Source organism: Salvelinus namaycush, chromosome 9 (assembly GCF_016432855.1).
Source record: "Salvelinus namaycush isolate Seneca chromosome 9, SaNama_1.0, whole genome shotgun sequence".
NCBI classification, from domain to species: domain Eukaryota; kingdom Metazoa; phylum Chordata; class Actinopteri; order Salmoniformes; family Salmonidae; genus Salvelinus; species Salvelinus namaycush.
This window is the reverse complement of record NC_052315.1, coordinates 4,475,302-4,500,243: the sequence shown is the minus strand read 5'-3', so window position 1 is coordinate 4,500,243 and position 24,942 is coordinate 4,475,302. Positions and strand designations below refer to the sequence as shown.

The 24,942-nt window shown below is 43.8% G+C and overlaps 1 protein-coding gene across 1 annotated transcript; it reads right to left on the bottom strand.

The window, feature by feature from the left end:
- Window positions 1–5: 5 nt before the first annotated feature.
- On the bottom strand, window positions 6–24,839 carry LOC120053602 (intestinal-type alkaline phosphatase-like). The gene is made up of 11 exons (XM_039000743.1): window positions 24,699–24,839; window positions 21,568–21,684; window positions 15,642–15,757; window positions 14,966–15,140; window positions 12,457–12,629; window positions 9,654–9,779; window positions 9,312–9,381; window positions 6,646–6,780; window positions 5,525–5,716; window positions 1,579–1,695; window positions 6–1,075 (listed from the first exon to the last, which is right to left on the bottom strand). Exons 1-11 carry the CDS (start codon window positions 24,787–24,789, stop codon window positions 786–788), a joined length of 1,602 nt encoding a protein of 533 aa, XP_038856671.1. The 5' UTR covers window positions 24,790–24,839; the 3' UTR covers window positions 6–785.
- Between the last annotated feature and the right edge of the window lie 103 nt (window positions 24,840–24,942).

Below are 24,942 nucleotides of genomic sequence, written 5' to 3'. Positions count from 1 at the left end.
AATTGTTTCCTACCAAAAATGTAATTTTATTTGAAATGAATTAGACTAATTGCAAGTACATTTGGATATTTATGGAGTGTCAATGGTGGTTATACTGTAGATCAGCTCAGTTTACACAACGCCATTACTATCCATACCCCTTTCCTAAATAAACATTACTATCCATACCCTTTCCCTTTCCTAAATAGCAAACATAACTACCCATACCTCAATAGCAAACATTACTATCCATACCTTAATAACAAACAAACATGGGTTGAACATGATTACCCATATCTTGATTGAACATTAGCAATGCCAACAAATAAGGTATATCAATATTGCAGGACAGAAGAGCTATCCGGGTGTAGCTATTGGTCCCGTGTAGGTCAGTTGGTAGAGCGCAGCTCAGTTGGTAGAGCATGGAGCTTGCAACGGCAGGGTTGTGGGTTCGACTCCCCAGTACAAAAATGGATGCACTCACTACTGTAAGAGTATCTGCTAAATGACTCAAATGTAAAATGTCTGTGTGGTGGAATATCTGATAAATCTCAGTAGATTAATCATAGCTGGTTCTCCACATGTTTCCTAATCAGACAGATATAATGGAGAGGAGGGCATGTATGAGGTCCATCAGACAGTGGAGAGGAGGGCAGGTATGAGGCCCATCAGACAGAGGAGGGCAGGTATGAGGCCCATCAGACAGAGAAGAGGAGGGCAGGTATGAGGCCCATCAGACAGAGAAGAGGTAGAGGAGGACAGGTATGAGGCCCATCAGAGGGAGAGGAGGGCAGGTATGAGGCCCATCAGACAGTGAAGAGAGAGACGAGGGCAGGTATGAGGCCCATCAGCAGCACTATGAGGCTGGGGTTGGTGGCTCCTGTGTGGCCAGGCTCTGGCTCTAGGTCTGGGATGAAGCATTCTGTGTAGGGCTCAATGCAGGCTGCGTAGGCCATGACGTGGGCAATGTAGCTCTGCTCCTGGACCCCGTGGAAGAGGTGGGCCATTGGGCCCTTGGCAAAGATGGCCACGTCCTCTGAGCCGTGGGTCTCGGAGTCCAGAGGTACAGCTGACTGCTGCTTGTAATCTTTGTGATCTGGAGGTGAGAAGGAGAGCCAGAGTTAGGAGAGAGAAAATATACATGCTGTCATGCAATTTGGAAACTGTAGGCCTTTTAAGGAGGATAATTAATAAACAAATACAATCATTGGCTTTCGTTTTGATGTTCATTTCCTACGATTATCTGCATGATAAACGCATTGAAACTATTTTAATCTTCATTAACTGATGTCAGGGTTGGGGTCAATTTGAATTGAAGACAGTCAATTTGGGAAATAAACTAACATTTTAATTATATTTTTGCATGACTTCTCAATAAACTGAAAGTAGAATATATTTTTTTCAAAAGTTGTATTTTTTAAATTTTATTTTAAATGCAAATTTCTTCCTAAATGTACTGCCACCCCCCTCATTTTTTTGCCAACACCATTTTTCCATTTGATCAGACAAGATTATCTTATTTTGCTGTCATTTTCCTCTACACATTCTGTCAAATTTAGAGTTCCTTTTTATGATGCAGTGCTCAAAAGCAAAACGTACCTGCTTCCGTTGTGTTCACATCTGCACGAGATCCATTGACTAACTTGTATCCTGGTCCATTTCCATAGAGTGTGGTGGTAAAGCTCTTTTTATCGTCAGCCAAGTTACGGGACAGACCTTCAAGACACAATGCATACCAGCATGACATTAGATTTTGTCAGTCTAACGCTAAGCTTGCTCAAATACACATAACAGCCCCCTTGACCACATAATTATATAAACCCCTATGTTTAGCCCCCAAAAATACCATTAAAGCAAATGGAATAGGGGGCCTGATCAATACACTGCATTTTTTGGCCATATTTGATGGACCATGTATGATGTGGCCTACCTAGGGATGCAAAGAGTGCGTATATTACTGGAAACTTCCTAAGTTTACCTGTAAACTACCAATATCTTAGTAGCTTTCAAGCAAGGGTTTGAACCGGTTCAGGGAACAAAACCGAAAAACAGTAAAAGAGCGAAATCAGAACCTGGAACGAAAGTGATCTGTACTGTTCCAGAAAAGGTATGGGAACCGGTTAATAAAGTTATTTTACTTTCTAGGCATTTTTTCCAGTCCCACAAAACAACACAACAAAGCACCTATGCAAAACACTTACGTTGTCACTCAGAAACGTATTCCAGTGTCTGCCTTCCAGCTGAAAATCTTTGCCAGTGTGTGTACTTGTGTAGGCTACCTGCCCCCCCCCTGCCGAAGCCTAGGTTACTGTAGCCCCTCCCCCTCCAAATCCTAGGTTTACTGTAGCCCCTCCCCCTCCAAAGCCTAGGTTACTGTAGCCCCTCCCTCTCCGAAGCCTAGGTTACTGTAGCCCCTCCCCCTCCGAAGCCTAGGTTACTGTAGCCCCTCCCCCTCCGAAGCCTATGTTACTGTAGCCCCTCCCCCTCCGAAGCCTAGGTTGCTGTAGCCCCTCCCCCTCCGAAGCCTAGGTTACTGTAGCCCCGCCCCCACCGAAGCCTAGGTTACTGTAGCCCCTCCCCCTCCGAAGCCTAGGTTACTGTAGCCCCTCCCCCTCCGAAGCCTAGGTTACTGTAGCCCCTCCCCCTCTGAAGCCTAGGTTACTGTAGCCCCTCCCCCTCTGAAGCCTAGGTTACTGTAGCCCCTCCCCCTCTGAAGCATAGGCTGTAGCATACTGATGTTACAAACGTGATTCAGAAATTAGGGAGATATTTTGGATTACATTATACTATAGTTATTACATTTCACATTGGATTTATTAACCACAAAAAGGTAAGACGTGTTTTTATTCTGGTGCCACTCTGGACACACAAGCTTGTTATCTAGTTAGCTCGCTAGCTAGCTCGCTCTGGTCCAACGTTAAGCAAACTCTAGGAAGTTCAAAGACATTCAAAGTTCCTCCATAGAAGCCACTCCTCCGTAGGTATAATTCAGTAGGTCTAATTCAGATAATGCATGTCATAACAAGATGCCCAGCGCTTCAAGCCTAGCCTCACCCTCTCTCACTCTCTCTTGTGACCAGCAAAATTTCAATCGCATCTCGCGCCACCTTTCTGTCCATCGCACATGTAAACAACTATAGCTTGCACTTTCCAATACAAGCTGCTCTATCAGCACTGATTGGTGAAGTAATTTAAAATAAGTTGATTTCAGAGGTTTAAAACGGAACAGAAAAAAAACTATCGACTGAGTGTACAAAACACGAAGGATACCTTCCTAATATTGCCCTCAGAACAGCTTCAATTCATCAGGGCATGGACTCTGCAAGATGTCGAAAGCGTTCCACAGGGATGCTGGCCCATGTTGACTCCTATGCTTCCCACAGTTGTGTCAAGTTGGCTGGATGTCCTTTAGGTGGTGGACCATTCTTGATACACACAGGAAACGGTGAAACCCATCAGCGTTGTAGTTCTTTTCACACTCAAAACAGTGTGCCTGACACCTACTACCACAACCCATTCAAAGGCACTTAAATCTTTTGTTTAGCACATTACCCCTCTGAATGGCACACAATCCATGTCTCAATTGTCTCAAGGCTTGAAAATCCTTATTTAACCATGTCTCCTCCCCTTCATCTACACTGATTGAAGTGGATTTAACAAGTGACATCAAGGGATCACCTGGATTCACCTGATCAGTCTATGTCACCTGGATTCACCTGATCAGTCTATGTCATGTAAAGAGCAGGTTTTCCTAATGTTTTGTAGACTATATGTATAAGCCGGTAGTTTGGGGGGGTTTGAACCGGTTCAGAACTTTATTCTGCAGTATAAAGGGGGGGGGGGGAATGGTTCTGTTCAGAAAGAAACGATTGGAAAATGATTTCGGTTCCATCCCGTTTTCAAGTTTATTTAAACTTTATTTTATAACATCTAGTGGTCTTTTTTTGGGAACTTCAGATTATCAAAATGTGTCTGCAATTATCTTTACAATGGCGGTCTACCTCGGCCTAACACTAACGACGCTGGGTCAATTATGCGCTGCACTATGGGACTTCCGATCTCGACCGGTTGTGATACAGCCCGGGATCGAACCAGGGTCTGTAGTGTCACCTCTAGCACTGAGATGCCGTGCCTTAGACCGCTGCGCCACTCGGGAGCTGTAAAATATAATAGTGTCCACTCGGGTGCCCCTGCGTGGCCTCATCACATGTAATATACAGTGCATTCAGAAAGTACCCTTGACTTTTTCCACATTTTGTTACGTTACAGCCTTACTCTAAAATGTATTAAATCATTTTTTCCCCTCGTCAATCTGCACACAATTCCCCATGATGGCAAAGCAAAAATAAGTTTAGACATTTTTGCACATTTTAAAAATATATATAATAATAATATCACATTTACATCAGTCAAAAGTTTGGACACCTACTCATTTCAGGGTTTTTCTTTATTTTTACTATTTTCTACATTGTAGAATAATAGTGAAAACATAAAAACTATGAAATAACACATATGGAATCATGTAGTAACCAAAAAAAGTGTTAATTAAACAAATCAAAATATTTGTTATATTTGAGATAATTCAAAGTAGCCACCCTTTGCCTTGATGAAAGCTTTGCACACTCTTGGCACAGCATGATGCCGCCACCACCATGCTTCACCATAGGCATAGTGCCAGGTTTCTTTCAGACGTGTCGCTTGGCATTCAGGCCAAAGAGTTCAATCTTGGTTTCATCAGACCAGAGAATCTTGTTTCTCATGGTCTGGGAGTCCTTTAGGTGCCTTTGGCAAACTCCAAGTGGGCTGTAGGAAGAGTCTTGGTGGTTCCAAACTTCTTCCTTTTAAGAATAATGGAGGCAACTGTGTTCTTGAGGACCTTCAAGTCTTCAGACATGTTTTGGTACCCTTCCCCAAATCTGTGCCTCGACACAATCCTGTCTCGGAGCTCTACGGACAATTTCGTCGACCTCATGGCTTGGTTTTTGCTCTGACATGCACTGTCAACTATGGGACCTTATATAGACGTGTGTGCCTTTCCAAATCATGTCTAATTAATTGAATTTACCAGAGGTGGACTCCAATCAAATTGTAGAAACATCTCAAGGATGATCAATGGAAACAGGATGCAGCTGAGCTCAATCTCGAGTCTCATAGCAAAGAGTCTGAATACTTATGTCAATAAAGTATTTATATTTTTTATTTCTAATACATTTGCAAACATTTATGTAAAACTTGTTTTATTTTTGTCAATATAGGTTATTGTGTCTAGATTGCTGAGGATATTTTTTTATTTAATACATTTTAAAATAAGTCTGTAATGTAACAAAATGTGGAAAAAGTCAAGGGGTATGAATACTTTCCAATGGCAAATAATCAAATAAGATGATTTTAAAATAAAACAAATTATGACAAAGCTGTAAAACAATATCATAAATATAAACCATCAACTTAGTGAATACCATTGGTGTTTAATATGTTTACTTTGGCAAATTACCGGTAGCTTTGCAACCCTAGGCCTAAGTATGGACTTCATGATGTAACCTACCTAAGACGGGGTTCCCTCTGTTGGAGTACCCTCCAAAGGAGAAGACGTGGGAGTGGTCAGCAGTGACCACAGACAGAGTGTCCAGCTCACTGGTCAGTTCTGCCGCCCGCTCGATGGCATTGTCAAACTCCACCGCCTCCGTCAGGGCAAATTTGGCCCCGCTGCTATGGTGACCGTGATCAATTCTCCCCCTTGAAGTGAAAAACCCCCCAGCAATTGTCAAAACAATATGATCTTTATGAATTATCTTTATTAGTCCCCTCACTCGCAGAAGCTTTAAATAGATGTAATAGGCTGTCAAAACTGTACTCCATGTAGGAGAGATGATGTCACTTTCAAAACTATACTCCATCTAGGAGAGATGATGTCACTGTCAAAACTGTACTCCATCTAGGAGAGATGATGTCACTGTCAAAACTGTACTCCATGTAGGAGAGATGATGTCACTGTCAAAACTATACTACATCTAGGAGAGATGATGACACTGTCAAAACTGTACTCCATCTAGGAGAGATGATGTCACTGTCAAAACTGTACTCCATCTTGGAGAGATGATGTCACTGTCAAAACTGTACTCCATCTTGGAGAGATGATGTCACTGTCAAAACTGTACTCCATCTTGGAGAGATGATGTCACTGTCAAAACTGTACTCCATCTTGGAGAGATGATGTCACTGTCAAAACTGTACTCCATCTAGGAGAGATGATGTCACTGTCAAAACTGTACTCCATCTAGGAGAGATGATGTCACTGTCAAAACTGTACTCCATCTAGGAGAGATGATGTCACTGTCAAAACTGTACTCCATATTGGAGAGATGATGTCACTGTAAGAAGGAACACCATGTACCAATTTTCAACAAAATGTAAGAACTGAAATGAAATGACATACTTGACAGTCATTGATTCATAGTGCTTGAGTTAAGTACCCTATATAGGCATGATTTGGTCCACAATTACTCCCGTACAATACACTCCCCAACTACTGTCAACTGCATTAGTTTACACTGAAAAGCTCTCGTCCTCCTAATTTGATTATCCTGGCCTAGGTTCTCTTACACAGTACATCATAATTTGGGGATGCTGTTGCCCAAGGTCATCCAGGGAAGTATTAATACTCATCTTCCACAAAGAGGTAGAAGCCTTTGGGGTTCCTGCGGAGGATCTTGATGGCTTTGTCCACCATCTCAGTGAGGGAAGGGTCCAAGGTATGGTCACGCTCTAGCTCATAGCGGCAGTCACTTGGCTCAAACAGACCTGGATTAGAAAAAAACACAGTTAAAAATCTCCAGGTAACATGGCCAATCCATTGTTACAAGATGTGGGTTAATAGAATGCACGTTTAACAGTTGAAGTCGGAGGTTTTAAATACACCTTAGCCAAATACATTTAAACAAATTTTTTCACAATTCCTGACATTTAATCCCAGTAAAAAGTCAGTTAGGTCAGTTAGGATCACCACTTTATTTTAAGAATGTGAAATGTCAGAAATAGTAGAGAATGATTTATTTCAGCTTTTATTTCTTTCATCACATTCCCAGTGGGGCAGAAGTTTACATACACTCAATTAGTATTTGGTAGCATTGCCTTTCAATTGTTTAACTTGGGTCAAACGTGTCGGGTAGCCTTCCACAAGTTTCCCACAATAAATTGGGTGAATTTTGGCCCATTCCTCCTGACAGAGCTGGTGTAACTGAGTCAGGTTTGTAGGCCTCCTTGCTCGCACATGCTTTTTCAGTTCTGCCCAGAAATTTTCTATGATATTGAGGTCAGGGCTTTGTGATGGCCACTCCGATACCTTGCCTTTGTTGTGCTTAAGCCATTTTGCCACAACTTTGGAAGTAAGCTTGGGGTCATTGTCCATTTGGAAGACACATTTGCGACCAAGCTTTAACTACCTGACTGATGTCTTGAGATGTTGCTTCAATATATCGACATCATTTTCTTTCCTCATGAAGCCATCTATTTTGTGAAGTGCACCAGTCTTTCCTGCAGCAAATCACCCCCACAACATGATGCTGCCACCCCCGTGCTTCACGGTTGGGATGGTGTTCTTCGGGCTTGCATGCCCCCCCCTTTTTCCTCCCCCTTTTCCAAACATGGTCATTATGCCCAAACAGTTCTATTTTTGTTTCATCAGACCAGAGGACATTTCTCCAAAAAGTACGATCTTTGTTCCAATGTGTAGTTGCAAACCGTAGTCTGGCTTTTTTATGGCGGTTTTGGAGCAGTGGCTTCTTCCTTGCTGAGCGGTCTTTCAGGTTATGTCGATATAGGACTCGTTTTACTGTGGATATAGATACTTTGTACCTGTTTCCTCCAGCATCTTCACAAGGTCCTTTGCTGTTGTTCTGGGATTGATTTGCACTTTTCCCACCAAAGTACGTTCATCTCTAGGAGACAGAACGAGTCTCCTTCCTGAGCGGTATGGCGGCTGCTTGGTCCCATGGTGTTAAAACTTGCGTACTATTGTTTGTACAGATGAACGTGGTACCTTCAGGCATTTGGAAATTGCTCCCAAGGATGAACTAGACTTGTGGAGGTCTACAATTTTTTTTCTGAGATCTTGGCTGATTTCTGATTTGGTGCAAAAAGTGCAAATCAATCCCAGAACAACAGCAAAGGACCTTGTGAAGATGCTGGAGGAAACAGGTACAAAGTATCTATATCCACAGTAAAACGAGTCCTATATCGACATAACCTGAAAGACTGCTCAGCATGGAAGAAGCCACTGCTCCAAAACCGCCATAAAAAAGCCAGACTACGGTTTGCAACTGTACATGGGAACAAAGATCGTACTTTTTGGAGAAATGTCCTCTCGTCTGATGAAACAAAAATAGAACTGTTTGGCAATAATAACCATCGTTGTGTTTGGAGGATAAAGGGGGAAGCTTACAAGCCGAAGAACACCATCCCAACCGTGAAGCACGGAGGTGGCAGCGTCATGTTGTGGCGGTGCTTTGCTGCAGGAGGGACTGGTGCACTTCACAAAATAGATGGCATCATGTTGTGGATATATTGAAGCAACATCTCAAGACATCAGTCAGGAAGTTAAAGCTTGGTTGCAAATGTGTCTTCCAAATGGACAATGACCCCAAGCATACTTCCAAAGTTGTAACAAAATGGCTTAAGGACAACAAAGGCAAGGTATTGGAGTGGCCATCACAAAGCCCTGACCTCAATCCTATAGAACATTTGTGGGCAGAACTGAAAAAGCGTGTGTGTGCAAGGAGGCCTACAAACCTGACTCAGTTACACCAGCTCTGTCAGGAGGAATGGGCCAAAATTCACCCAACTTATTATGGGAAGCTTGTGGAAGGCTACCTGAAACGTTTGACCCAAGTTAAACAATTGAAAGGCAATGCGACCAAATAGTAATTGAGTGTATGTAAGCTTCTGACACACTGGGAATGTGATGAAAGAAATAAAAGCTGAAATAAATCATTCTCTACTATTTCTGACATTTCACATTCTTAAAATAAAGTGGTGATCCTAACTGACCAAACACAGGGAATTTTTACTAGGATTAAATGTCAGGAATTGTGAAAAACTGAGTTTAAATGTATTTGCCTAAGGTGTATGTGAACTTCCGACTTCGAATGTATGTATTTGCAAAAAAATATGGGGTATTGGAAGTGATGCAGACAATTACATTGATGGAAGCTACAATCTAATATAAGCTGATCTCCCACCTAAATAAAGAAAAATATACATTTCAAATAATAATTATTGACTACTAAAAGCTCAGTGTTCCTTTCTACTAGAGCAAGATGTACGTAGATTCTTACCCATCAGATAGTCTGTTTTTTCCGGATTCACTTTGTCAAATTCATCTTTGTTCCACACATACTTTGCATTCTATAAAGCAGAGGTACGGGTAAGGGTTTATTGAAAAGGGTTGAAAAATGGTGAAGAAGCAGGAAAGTGAAAGTTGTCTGATCTCATTGTGACTTATTGTCCAGATTCAGACTTTCTTTTGTTCAGCCTACAGATACCAATAACACAATGGTCACCAATTGCCAAGGTTGTCTTAGCTGGTATAACACCTTCAGCCCAGCATTACCGCATTGCTGTGAATGAGTCATTGATACAATTGTAGTGAAGGTTTAGTGTCTGCAGCCATGTTTTACCTGTTTGTTATTAAGCCACACTGCGGTGAGGTCAAACTTGTCGTTACGGACTCCTTTGTACGATGGGTACTCTGGGTCCTGTGTCTCATTGGAAAACATATATTTTCGTCCTCCACCAAGAATGACCTGTCACAGGACACGTGGAGGTTAATGAACAGTAGATGCTGGTTGGTTTCCATGTATGAATCAATGTTCATGCTGTGGGATACATTTTGGTAGCCTGGTGGAAGCAGTCTGATCGCTCACCATTCTATTTAACTTCACTGACAATCAACTTGTCAGCAATTGGGTTACTTTCAACCGATCAGGGGAAGGCTTAATTCAAAGCACAGTGAGGGAGTTTGATAAAGCTGAAACGTTGTGCACCGGTCTATGGCCCGTGACGTGAACAGACCAAAGTGGTGAGGGAGGAGCACCCTGTTCAAATGGAACAGAAAACCGCGTCGTTCAGTCATGTTGTCAACAAGGCAGCATGATGCATCATTCAGAAATCTCTTTTCCATAAAATAAATGTTTGAATTTTCAAACTAGTTCTTACTGGGAAGTCAAATAAAGGCAGATAAAGCGTATTTATCCAAAGCCATCCCATTAGCATGGGAACACAGAATCCTACTCATTTGTGTTTATCCTATGTCACTTTAGTTTTGAGCCGACGTCGTTGTCAGCCAGAGCAGGGCACCTGGCTCACGCCCAGGAGGCAGCCTAGTTCCAAAATGAAATCCGGTGCAAACTCCTTCCACCAGGGCAACACCAAACTCCTTCCACCAGGGCACCACCAAACTCCTTCCACCAGGGCACCACCAAACTCCTTCCACCAGGGCAACACCAAACTCCTTCCACCAGGGCACCACCAAACTCCTTCCACCAGGGCAACACCAAACTCCTTCCACCAGGGCACCACCAAACTCCTTCCACCAGGGCACCACCAAACTCCTTCCACCAGGGCACCACCAAACTCCTTCCACCAGGGCAACACCAAACTCCTTCCACCAGGGCACCACCAAACTCCTTCCACCAGGGCAACACCAAACTCCTTCCACCAGGGCACCACCAAACTCTTTCCACCAGGGCAACACTAAACTCCTTCCAGCCAGGGCACCACCAAACTCCTTCCACCAGGGCAACACCAAACTCCTCCAGCCAGGGCACCACCAAACTCCTTCCACCAGGGCAACACCAAACTCCTTCCACCAGGGCAACACCAAACTCCTTCCACCAGGGCACCACCAAACTCCTTCCACCAGGGCAACACCAAACTCCTTCCACCAGGGCAACACCAAACTCCTTCCACCAGGGCAACCCCAAACTCCTCCCACCGGGGCAACCCCAAACTCCTCCCACAGGGGCAACACCAAACTCCTCCCACCGGGGCAACACCAAACTCCTTCCACCAGGGCAACACCAAACTCCTCCCACCGGGGCAATTCCAAACGGCTCCTACCGGGGAAACTCCAAACTCCTCCCACCGGGGCAACACCAAACTCCTTCCACCAGGGCAACACCAAACTCCTCCCACCGGGGCAATTCCAAACGGCTCCTACCGGGGTAACCACAAACTCCTCCCACCGGGGCAACCCCAAACTCCTCCCACCAGGGAAACACAAATCTCCTCCCACCGGGCACCCCGCGACAATTATTCAATCCCCTCAGTGTATATAATCAATTTGAGTTTCATAGTTTCGACTAGCACGTGAATGCGGCATAAGCCCAGACTGATAAGTAAAGTGAAATAGAACGGTGGATGCAGTGATTGGCCTGGTTCCACCAGGATAACAGAATGGTGGATGCAGTGATTGGGCTGGTTCCACCAGGATAACAGAAGGGTGGATGTAGCGATTGGGCTGGTTCCACCAGGATAATAGAATGGTGGATGCAGCGATTGGGCTGGTTCCACCATAACAGAATGGTGGATTCAGTGATTGAGCTGGTTCCACCAGGATAATAGAATGGTGGATGCAGCGATCGTGCTGGTTCCACTATAACAGAATGGTGGATGCAGTGATTGATCTGGTTCCACCAGGATAATAGAATGGTGGATGCAGCGATCGTGCTGGTTCCACTATAACAGAATGGTGGATGCAGTGATTGATCTGGTTCCACCAGGATAATAGAATGGTGGATGCAGAGATCGGGCTGGTTCCACTATAACAGAATGGTGGATGCAGTGATTGATCTGGTTCCACCAGGATAATAGAATGGTGGATGCAGTGATTGATCTGGTTCCACCAGGATAATAGAATGGTGGATGCAGCGATCGTGCTGGTTCCACTATAACAGAATGGTGGATGCAGTGATTGATCTGGTTCCACCAGGATAATAGAATGGTGGATGCAGCGATCGTGCTGGTTCCACTATAACAGAATGGTGGATGCAGTGATTGATCTGGTTCCACCAGGATAATAGAATGGTGGATGCAGCGATCGTGCTGGTTCCACTATAACAGAATGGTGGATGCAGTGATTGATCTGGTTCCACCAGGATAATAGAATGGTGAATGCAGAGATCGGGCTGGTTCCACTAGGAAAACGTTTTGGGAGCAGGCTAATTTAATGTTTCAAAATGCTACATTCCAAAAAAGCTTGGAAAGTGTGGAATTACTTCTTAAAATGTAATCCTGTATGCTATCTTGAATTATCTTGCTGGATGAGTTAACTGGCCTGACTCAAATTATATGTCTTGCAATGTAAACAATACACATTCAAAATGTTTCATTCACATAAGATAATACGCATTATGGTGCTCAATATCCTTGAAAGTCAGCCATCTTGTCTGTTATCTAAGATGGCCACTTCTGGGGTCTTACATTGATGTCAGTGTTGTGGACCAGCTGGTAGGCGATGTCACGGCATCCTGCTGCGATGTCTGCGACGTTCATGTCAGAGTCGGCATACCAGCCTCGGTTGGCTGTGTGAGAGTAGGCGGCTCCAGGAGAGGCGTGTTGCACACGGGCAGTAGAGACGATGCCCACCGACTTCCCTGAAACGCATCACAACCACAGGCTCATGTTCATAAGGCACCAACGGGAGAGAAACTGAGTGAAACTGAGGGAAAGTTGTTCAATAAGAAACATAATAAGAATAAGAAACTAATTTATATTTTCTATGGTCTCTGAACCGTCTCAATATCTAGCTAACTACTCTAACTCTGAAAATACCAATGTGATATTTCCCCTTTGACAGGTGGAGGATCGGACCCTTTTTTAACATTTTCACCTAAAATTACATATCCAAATCTAACTGCCTGTAGCTCAGGACCTGGAGCAAGGATATGCATATTCTTGATACCATTTGAAAGGAAACACTTTGAAGTTTGTGGAAATAGGAAATGAATGTAGGAGAATATAACACATTAGATCTGGTAAAAGATAATACAAAGAAAAAACATGTTTTTTCTTTTTTTTATATCATCTTTGAAATGCAAGAGAATGTCCATAATGTAATATTGCAGTTGAGGCGCAATTTAGATTTTGGCCACTAGATGGCAGCAGTGTATTGTTAAATTTTTAGACTGATCCAATGAACCATCGCATAACTGTTCAAAATGTTTTATTAAGTCTGCCCAAATGTGCCTAACTGGTTAATTGATACATTTTCAAGTTCATAACTGTCCACTCTCCTCAAACAATAGCATGGTATTATTTCACTGTAATAGCTACTGTAAATTGGACAGTGCAGTAAGATAAACAAGAATTTAAGTTTTCTGCCCATATAAGACACGTGTATCCATGCTAATCACATTCGCACACGTTAGCTCCCGTGGGGGGACACCGGTCCCGTAGAGGTTAAAAATAGTCCCGGGTAGTGTCTCAATACACTTAAAAATAGTCTCCTTTCATTTTTTTTCACTGATGACCACGGATGACCACTGATGACCCCTAATTTATTGAAAGCTCTGGATGGATTTCCACCAAAGGTCCATCTCCAGTACAATCCCTTTTAGATCTGAAAAAAAGGAGACGAAAGGAGGAATCTATTCCACTAGATCAGGGTTTCCCAAACTAGGTCCTGGGGCCCCCCCCTGGGAGCACATTTTGGTTCTTGACCTAGCACTACTGTACACAGCTGATTCAAATAACCAACTCATCGTCAAGTTTAGATTATTTGAATCCGCTGTGTAGTCAGGGTTGGGGAGTAACAGATTTATATGTAAGGGATTACAAAAAAACTGGTAACTGTAATCCGTTACCAACAAAAATATTGTACTCAGATTATAGATACTTTTGAAAAACTAGATGATTACTTTGAGGATGACTTTTAAATTCAGAAAAGTCTTTGACACGTTCAAATCAGCATTGAAAAAAAAGGCGCAAGTTTAAGTTTGTTCCACCTGAGCGAGTCTGACCACGAGTCATAGACCACTATGATGACACAACAAATGTGTTTGATGGATCGGGGGGAAAGAGCAGGAATAGGCTTTTGTAGGCTACAGTCCAAGCGGTGTCTTCCAATGGTGCGACTGCTGTCGTCATCCAAGGATTATACCATTTGAATAAACGCTTGGCGGTAAGGATGATAGTAGTGGTGTAGTCTACGGCGATACGGATATCACTTATTATTGATATCTACGTAGCGCATTGATGTGAATCACACTGTTGCTCTCTCATTTAGGTATTTGCGCCTTACAGATTGTGGTTGGTGTGGATGGCTGTTCACAAATCTAAATGTGTATTTGAACCCAATAATGGTTGAATTCAAGAAGTTTAAACTGCCTATCAAATCATTGTGCGGATCCCAGCCTTTGGAATAAAAGTGGGGCTTTTATCGCTCAATCTAAACCATGCTGATAAAATAAATATCCATAAGCCTAATGGACACATGCTCAAACTTGCACACTTTTGATAGACTTAAAGGGGCAATCTGTAGTTGCTAAATCCATTTAAAAAAATGTTTTTATCGTATTATTATATGTAGTAGAAAGTGATGGGTTAGAAGAAGCCTACATAACCAACCCATTAAGTAAAATTTGAGTAAACTTTAACATTGATTTATCCTGCAATAGATGTCATTCAATTGGTAACATACATTTTTTGTCTTCTTCTAATGCCTCTTAAGAGGAAAGTAATCTAAAAGTAACTGAATGTAATCAGATTACGTTATACGAGTTTGGGTTAATCCAAAAATGACGTTACCGATTACAATTTTGGACAGGTAACTAGTAACTGTAATGGATTACATTTAGAAAGTAATCTACCCAACCCTGTGTGTAGTGCTAGGGGCAAAAACCAAAATGTGCACCCAGGGGGGGGGGGGGCCTCAGGACTGAGTTAGGAAAAGCCTAGACCATTCAGACAAGGACCCTATTTAACCCCCTACCTGCCATCTTGGCGCGGTGAAGGACAGATTCCACCTCGTTTCCGAAGGTGCTGTTGCAGTTGTAGCGGAGAGCTGAGGCACTGAGACCCAGAGTTCCATAGTTGGCCTTCACACCACACAGGTAGGCCGTGGCCGTGCCGGCACTATCAGGCATCTGCTGGTCCACGTTGTACGTCTTCAGGGTCAAATACACACACACACACACACACACACACACACACACACACACACACACACACACACACACACACACACACACACACACACACACACACACACACACACACACACACACACACACACAGATTTGTTGTAAACCAGTGAAACATCTTAATTTACATGTCTCCGTTGTACCAGGGTTGAGTTCAGTTCTCCATTAAATTAATTGGATAAATATATAACTATTTTATTTTTAGTAATTTATTTCCTGAATGGATTCTTTTACAGTGGAATGGATCCCTCCCCTGGTATAAACACTATCATTATAATAGTAGTATAATTATATTACTAGTATCCTGAAGTCATAAAGGCCATCAGGTGGGTTAACTTCACATCTTTACAGCAGTAGGCTTGTTCAACGTAGTGAGCGTAATACATATTTGAAATATCTGACATCAAAATGAAAAAATGATGAGGTTCAAATGATATTGTCTTCATGAGAGGAGATTGGACAGACCTTAGACAGGGCTAAATGTGGGAAGGTGTCCATTGCCAGACTAAACTCCTCTCCGTTCCCTCCATTCATCTGCCCTTTGAGGATCCTCGCTGCAGTCACTGTGGGGATGCCCATACCTGCATGGACATTGGCAGAGCACACAACCTTTTGACAACTTCACCTGAATTGACAGATAACGTTTTTACAGCTTCTCCTGGGGTGGCAGGTAGTCTAGTGGTTAGGGCGTTGGGCCAGTAATCAAAAAGTTGCTGGATTGATTCCCCTGAGCTGACAAGGGAAAAAATCTGTAGTTCTGCCCCTGAACAAGGCACTGTTCCCTGGTAGGCTGTCATTGTAAATAAGAATTTGTTCTTAATAAAAAATGCTCTGTGCTGGGTGGAAAATGAATCAAATGTTATTTGTCACATGTGCTGAATACAACAGGTGTAGACCTTACTGTGAAATGCTTACTTACAAGCCCTTAACCAACAATGCAGTATAAGAAATAGAGTTTAAAAAATATAAAATAAAAAGTAACACTATAAAATAACAATAACAAGGCTTTATACAAGGGGTACCGATACTTAGTCAACAGGTCAGCCAAGGAATTAATTATACTCCTGAGCAAACATTCCATAACTCCAGGTGACAGTAAATCACCAACCTTGGCTTTATACCTACTGCAGCACAGTAGGTGGCAGTACACATCTTATCACATTATTTATGAACTGCCAATACACTTAAAGAAGTAGAAGAAGACATTTCTTATTTTAGAATGGAGAAATAAGCACCTCAATGGTGCTGCCCAAGCTGTCACAGAAGACCTGGCCTCCACAATCCCCTGACTTCAACCCAATTGAGATGGTTTGGGATGAGTCAGACCGCAGAGTGAAGGAAAAGCAGCCAACAAGCTGCTCAGCATATGTGGGACCTCCTTCAAGACTGTTTGAAAAGCATTGCAGGTGAAGCTAGTTGACAGAATGCCAAGAGTGTGCAAAGCTGTCATCAAGGCAAAGGGTGGCTACTTTGAAGCATCTCAAATATAAAATATATTTTTTATTTGTTTAACACCTTTTTGGTTATTATAAGATTCCATATGTGTTATTTCATAGTTTTGATGTCTTCACTATTATTCTACAATGTAGAAAATAGTAAAAAATAAAGAAAAACCCTTGAATGAGTAGGTGTTCTAAAATCTTTTGACTGGTAGTGTATGACTAATACAATTTATAACTTCCACTGCCTTGCCGCAAGACCTGATAATGATTGCGTGGTTCAATGAGCTACAGTATATCAGCTCTAACATTGATGGGTGACTACAGTATATCAGCTCTAACATTGATGGGTGACTACAGATTATCAGCTCTAACATTGATGGGTGACTACAGTATATCAGCTCTAACATTGATGGGTGACTACAGATTATCAGCTCTAACATTGATGGGTGACTACAGATTATCAGCTCTAACATTGATGGGTGACTACAGTATATCACCTCTAACATTGATGGGTGACTACAGATTATCAGCTCTAACATTGATGGGTGACTACAGTATATCAGCTCTAACATTGATGGGTGACTACAGTATATCACCTCTAACATTGATGGGTGACTACAGTATATCAGCTCTAACATTGATGGGTGACTACAGTATATCAGCTCTAACATTGATGGGTGACTACAGTATATCAGCTCTAACATTGATGGGTGACTACAGATTATCAGCTCTAACATTGATGGGTGACTACAGTATATCAGCTCTAACATTGATGGGTGACTACAGTATATCAGCTCTAACATTGATGGGTGACTACAGTATATCACCTCTAACATTGATGGGTGACTACAGATTATCAGCTCTAACATTGATGGGTGACTACAGATTATCAGCTCTTACATTGATGGGTGACTACAGATTATCAGCTCTAACATTGATGGGTGACTACAGTATATCACCTCTAACATTGATGGGTGACTACAGTATATCACCTCTAACATTGATGGGTGACTACAGATTATCAGCTCTAACATTGATGGGTGACTACAGATTATCAGCTCTAACATTGATGGGTGACTACAGTATATCAGCTCTAACATTGATGGGTGACTACAGATTATCAGCTCTAACATTGATGGGTGACTACAGATTATCAGATCTAACATTGAATGTGGGTGATGTAGGTGCTGAATCCAGCTCGGTGAACATTTACAGTATATTGTGGTTGCATGCTGCTTGTTATCTATTAAAGGGATAGTGTGAACTTTTGGTAACTAAACCCTTATTCTACTTATTCAGAGTCAAATGAACTCATTGATTCCAGGAACAGCTAGCATGCTGGGAAGCCTGTCCCAAAACTAAATGAGTTCTCACTACAATGAGTTTAAATTGATAAAATGTCATCCTTGTGATTTGAGAGAGAGCTATAGGTTTTTTTCATTACTTTGATTGAAACTACATGGATGCTAAATGGGAATCTATTGGTTTTCAGATCTGGGTTAGTTTTCTATCAAATACTTTACCGGCGCTCGATTGAGCATGTCTGGTGCAATGGGATGCTATGCTGCTTATTGGATATCTCCTTCACCTTAAAGTGAACACTGTTCAAGTGAGGCCAAATGCGAGGTCATGTGTGGCTCAGTTGGTAGAGCATGGTGCTTTCATCGCCTGGGTTGTGGGTTCGAATCCCACCGGGGACCAGTACAGTATCCACATTGCTCTGGATTAGATTGTCTGCTAAATTATTCATATGTGCCAGCCTTAGGTTTATCAAATGAAAGACAGGATATCAAATTGGATATCATAAAAAAAAAAATAGATTGACTAGAATTAATAGTTGAGAACTTTTATAATAAGGGTCATTATTACTCTCACTATGTTTTACATTTGAATCGTTTAAGTCTATTGTTTGTACACAGAGAGAATAGCATCCTTTCCATCCTCATCCTGCTTGTAATATATGCTTTAATGACTGCTTCATAATGCATTATAAACTGGGTGGTTCCAGCCCTGAATGCTGATTGGCTGACAGCTGTGGTATATCAGACCGTATACCACGGGCATGACAAAACCATGCTCTGTTTGACCCCTGCTCTGTTTGATGCCTGAATCCTGCTCTGTTCTTTACCCGCTCACCCCTTCTCTGTTTGATCACTGACCCCTGCACTTTTTGACCGCTGACCCCTGCTCTGTTCTTTCCCCCCTAACCCCTGCTCTGTTCTTCCCCCCTAACCCCTGCTCTGTTCTTCCCACCTAACCCCTGCTCTGTTCTTCCCCCCTAACCCCTGCTCTGTTCTTCCCCCCTAACCCCTGCTCTGTTCTTCCCACCTAACCCCTGCTCTGTTCTTCCCCCCTAACCCCTGCTCTGTTCTTCCCCCCTAACCCCTGCTCTGTTCTCCCCCCCTAACCCCTGCTCTGTTCTTCCCCCCTAACCCCTGCTCTGTTCTTCCCCCTAACCCCTGCTCTGTTCTTCCCCCCTAACCCCTGCTCTGTTCTTCCCCCCTAACCCCTGCTGTTCTTCCCCCCTAACCCCTGCTCTGTTCTCCCCCCTGACCCCTGCTCTGCTCCCCCCATCCCCGACCCCTGCTCTGTTCTTCCCCCCTAACCCCTGCTCTGTTCTTCCCCCCTAACCCCTGCTGTTCTTCCCCCCTAACCCCTGCTCTGTTCTTCCCCCCTAACCCCTGCTCTGTTCTTCCCCCCTAACCCCTGCTGTTCTTCCCCCCTAACCCCTGCTCTGTTCTCCCCCCCTGACCCCTGCTCTGCCCCCCCCCATCCCCGACCCCTGCTCTGTTTGACCCCTGACCCCTGCTGTTCTTCCCCCCTGACCCCTGCTGTTCTTCCCTCCTAACCCCTGCTCTGTTCTCCCCCCCCTGACCCCTGCTCTGCCCCCCCATCCCCGACCCCTGCTCTGTTTGACCCCTGACCCCTGCTGTTCTTCCCCCCTGACCCCTGCTGTTCTTCCCCCCTAACCCCTGCTCTGTTCTCCCCCCCTGACCCCTGCTCTGCCCCCCCATCCCCGACCCCTGCTCTGTTCTTCCCCCCTATCCCCGACCCCTGCTCTGTTTGACCCCTGACCCCTGCTGTTCTTCCCCCCTAACCCCTGCTCTGTTCTTCCCCCCTAACCCCTGCTGTTCTTCCCCCCTAACCCCTGCTGTTCTCCCCCCCTAACCCCTGCTCTGTTCTTCCCCCCCTAACCCCTGCTCTGTTCTTCCCCCCTAACCCCTGCTGTTCTTCCCCCCTAACCCCTGCTATGTTCTTCCCCCTAACCCCTGCTCTGTTCTTCCCCCCTAACCCCTGCTGTTCTTCCCCCCTAACCCCTGCTGTTCTTCCCCCCTAACCCCTGCTCTGTTCTTCCCCCTAACCCCTGCTCTGTTCTTCCCCCTAACCCCTGCTCTGTTCTTCCCCCCTAACCCCTGCTATGTTCTTCCCCCCTAACCCCTGCTCTGTTCTTCCCCCTAACCCCTGCTATGTTCTTCCCCTCTAACCCCTGCTCTGTTCTTCCCCCCTAACCCCTGCTCTGTTCTTCCCCCCTAACCCCTGCTCTGTTCTTCCCCCCTAACCCCTGCTCTGTTCTTCCCCCTAACCCCTGCTCTGTTCTTCACCCCTAACCCCTGCTCTGTTCTTCCCCCCTAACCCCTGCTCTGTTCTTTCCCCCCTAACCCCTGCTCTGTTCTTCCCCCTAACCCCTGCTCTGTTCTTCCCCCTAACCCCTGCTCTGTTCTTCCCCCTAACCCCTGCTCTGTTCTTCCCCCTAACCCCTGCTCTGTTCTTCACCCCTAACCCCTGCTCTGTTCTTCCCCCCTAACCCCTGCTCTGTTCTTTCCCCCCTAACCCCTGCTCTGTTCTTCCCCCTAACCCCTGCTCTGTTCTTCACCCCTAACCCCTGCTCTGTTCTTCCCCCCTAACCCCTGCTCTGTTCTTTCCCCCCTAACCCCTGCTCTGTTCTTCCCCCTAACCCCTGCTCTGTTCTTTCCCCCCTAACCCCTGCTCTGTTCTTCCCCCCTAACCCCTGCTGTTCTTCCCCCCTAACCCCTGCTGTTCTTCCCCCCTAACCCCTGCTCTGTTCTTCCCCCCTAACCCCTGCTCTGTTCTTTCCCCCCTAACCCCTGCTCTGTTCTTCCCCCTAACCCCTGCTATGTTCTTCCCCCCTAACCCCTGCTCTGTTCTTCCCCCCTAACCCCTGCTCTGTTCTTCCCCCCTAACCCCTGCTATGTTCTTCCCCCCTAACCCCTGCTCTGTTCTTCCCCCCTAACCCCTGCTCTGTTCTTCCCCCCTAACCCCTGCTCTGTTCTTCCCCCTAACCCCTGCTATGTTCTTCCCCCCTAACCCCTGCTGTTCTTCCCCCCTAACCCCTGCTCTGTTCTCCCCCCCTGACCCCTGCTCTGCCCCCCCCATCCCCGACCCCTGCTCTGTTTGACCCCTGACCCCTGCTCTGTTCTCCCCCCTGACCCTTGCTGGATGAACAACCTACTGGTAGTGGTGGCTATACTGTTCACCTCATCAGCATCTAGGACTTCATCTTGGGAATGAGTTGTCTTGTGTTTTTGAATGTTTGTAACCTTCCCAAGTCTTACAAGCAAATTGCCTTTTAAAACTTGTCTGTGGTGGCCTGGTATTGGTAGAACCTGTGTTTTTTGACACATGCATAGAGCATACGTCATTCAGCAAAGCGTATTCCCCTCCAAGCATTTTGCCCATTCAATAACCTATCCCTGGGAGTAACTTTGATTGCATATGGGGATAAACAGAACGGGTCTGTCTGAAAATGTTTTGCCATTCAAAGCTAATTTTATTTTATTGGGCTTTAGTTTCCATGAATTCAAATGTTACCCTTTAAATCACATAAATAGACACATTTTTAAGTGTGGGGGGGGGGGGGGACATGTCCCCCCTCCCTTTGTCCTGTCTATAGTGCAAATCATGCCAACACTTAGCCCCATCTCACTCACCATCTCCCAGGAACAGAATGGAGTTCTTAGCCCGGCGGACATTTGGCTTCATATCCAGAGCTTTGTGGAGGGCCTGCTTCCCCTTGTTGTTCCAGTAGCTGGGGTGCTTCTCATTCTCTAAGGAAGAGCATCAACATTTTGTTACGTTGGTTTTTATTCATGACATAGTCCATGTAGTTCCAATAGCTCAGAGACTTTGGTTCTGGAAATATCAGGGTTGGAGGTTTCCAATGGTTGTAATTCCTGCTTGGGTCAGATATAATTGGTGTTTAAGATCACTTTATTGGTCAATTGCCTACAAGGTCCAACCAAAATTTTACTTTAACCAATCCCCTCCAAAAGACACAGTTTGGACACACCGAATCATTCCAGGTTTCTTTCTATTTTTTTTCTATTTTCTACATTGTAGAATAATAGTGAAGACATCAAAACTATGAAATCACAAATCTGGAATCATGTAGTAACCAAACATAAAAAATAAAAAAAATCTAAATATATTTTATATTTGAGATTCTTCAAAGAATTGCCACCGTTTGCTTTGATGACAGCTTCGCACACTCTTGGCATTATCTCAACCAGCTTCACAAGGTAGTCACCTGGAATGCATTTCAATTAACAGGTGTGTCTTCGTAAATGTTAATTTGTGGAATCTCTTTCCTTAATGCGTTTGAGCCAATCAGTTGTGTTGTGACAAGGTAGGGGTGGTATACAGAAGATAGCCCTATTTGTTAAATGACCAAGTCCATATTATGGCAAATGACAGCTCAAATAAGCAAAGAGAAAAGACAGTCCATAATTACATTAAGACATGAAGGTCAGTCAATTTCAAGAACTTTGAAAGTTTCTTCAAGTGCAGTCGCAAAAAACATCAAGCGCTATGATGAAACTGGCTCTCATGAGGACCGCCACAGAAAGGGAAGATCCAGAGTTACCTCTGCTGCAGAGTATAAGTTCATTAGAGTTACCAGCCTCAGAAATTGCAGCCCAAATAAATGCTTTACAGAGTTCAAGTAACAGACACATCTCAACATTAACTGTTCAGAGGAGACTGCGTGAATCAGGCCTTCATGGTCAAATTGCTTTAAAGAAACCACTACTAAGGGACACCAATAAGAAGAAGAAACTTGCTTGGGCAAGAAACACGAGCAATGGACATTAGACCGGTGGAACTCTGTCCTTTTGGTCTGATGAATCCAATTTTTTGATTTTTGATTCCAACTGCCGTGTCTTTGTGAGAGGCAGAGTAGATCTCTGCATGTGTGGTTCCCACCGTGAAGCATGGTGGAGGAGGTGTGATGGTGTGGGGGTGCTTTGCTGCTGACATTTGTCAGCGATTTATTTAGAATTCAAGGAACACTTAACCAGCATGACAACCACAGCATTCTGCAGTGATATACCATCCCATCTGGTTTGCGCTTAGTGGGAATATCATTTGTTTTTCAACAGGACAATGACCCAACACACCTCCCAGACCAAGAAGGAGAGTAATGGAGTGCTGCATCTGGCCTCCACAACCACCCAACCTCAACCCAATTGAGATGGTTTGGGATGAGTTGGCCCGCAGAGTGATCAAAAAGCAGCCAAGTGCTCAGCGTATGTGGGATCTCCTTCAAGACTGTTGGAAAAGCATTCCATGTGGACCTGGATGAGGGAATGCAAAGATTGTGCAAAGCTGTCATCAAGGCAAAGGGTGGCTTCTTTGAAGAATCTCAAATATAAAATATATTTTGATTTGTTTAACACTTTTTTGGTTACTACTTGATTCCATATGTATTATTTCATAGTTTTGATGTCTTCACTATTATTCTACAATGTAGAAAATAGTACAAATAAAGAAAAACCCTGAGTGGGTGAGTAGGTGTGTCCAAACGTTTGACTGGTACTGTACATAGATAAACAGGTTTTTGGAGAGGTGCGGCAGGCTATTGTTGAGGGGGGTTAAGCACCTTACTCAAGGTCACAACAGCAGGTTTGCAACTGCACATGGGGACAAAGATTGTACTTTTTGGAGAAATGTCCTCTGGTCTGATGAAACAAAAATAGAACTGTTTGGCCATGATGACCATCGTTGTGTTTGGAGGACATTCGGCTTGCAAGCCAAAGGTACACCATCTAAACCGTGAAGCACAGAGGTGGCAGCATCATTTTGTGGGGGTGCTTTGCTGCAGGAGGGGCTGGTGCACTTCACAAAATAGATGGCATCATGAGGCAGGAAAATGATGTGGGTATATTGAAGCAACATCTCAAAGCATCAGTTAGGAAGTCAAAGCTTTGTAGCAAATGGGCCTTCCAAATGGACAATGACCCCAAGCATACTTCCATAGTTGTGGCAAAATGGCTTAAGGACAACAAAGTCAAGGTATTGGAGAGGCCATCACAAAACCCTGACCTCAATCCTATAGAAAATGTGTGGGCAGAACTGAAAAAGCGTGTGCGAGCAAGGAGGCCTACAAACCTGACTCAGTTACACCAGCTCTGTCGGGAGGAATGGGCCAAAATTCACCCAACTTATTGTGGGAAGCTTGTGGAAGGCTACCCAAAACGTTTGACCCAAGTTAAACAATTGAAAGGCAATGCTACCAAATACTAATTGAGTGTATGTGAACTTCTGACCCACTGGGAATGTGGGTCTATTATTCTGACATTTCACCTTCTTAAAATAAAGTGGTAATCCTAACTGACCTAAAACAGGTAAATTTTACTTGGATTAAATGTCAAGAATTGTGAAAAACTGAGTTTAAATGTATTTGGCTAAAGTATATGTCAACTTCCGACTTCAACTGTACATGTGATGTGTGATTACATGCCATATTGCATTACATTTATTTATGTTAGTCCCTATCATTTATTGTCACACTTTGTGTCACACATAACAGTTGTTACTCCTAAAATAATTAAAAAGAAAAGTCTGTCCATCATCCTGATGAGTAGATCTATGTTATGTACCTTTTGAAATGACTGCTGATACTGTCTAAAGACAGGTGTCTCTTGTTAAAAATATTTTGAATTCACTATTGTTCAACATGTATGAATAGTAATCAATAATCAATTCATTTCAGATAACGTAAGAATACCATAAATGAATTGCTTAATTGGTATACATATACCAAGCAAATAAAACAGTTGTTTACCTGGAATGACAGATAAAGTCCAATCCACCGATAGAAATAGGAGTAATCCAATGAGGGTATGTTGACTAGCCATGATGTGTGCTATGTGCATAGTAATGACATTAGGACATCTGAACAAAGTTAGGAAGGTCGAAGCACTGTTAGTGGTCCCATTTATGACCTGAATGTGGTGGGTTCAAAGGGCAAATGTGTAATCCTTCTCATGTGAGAGGACACACACACACACACGCACACGCACACTCTC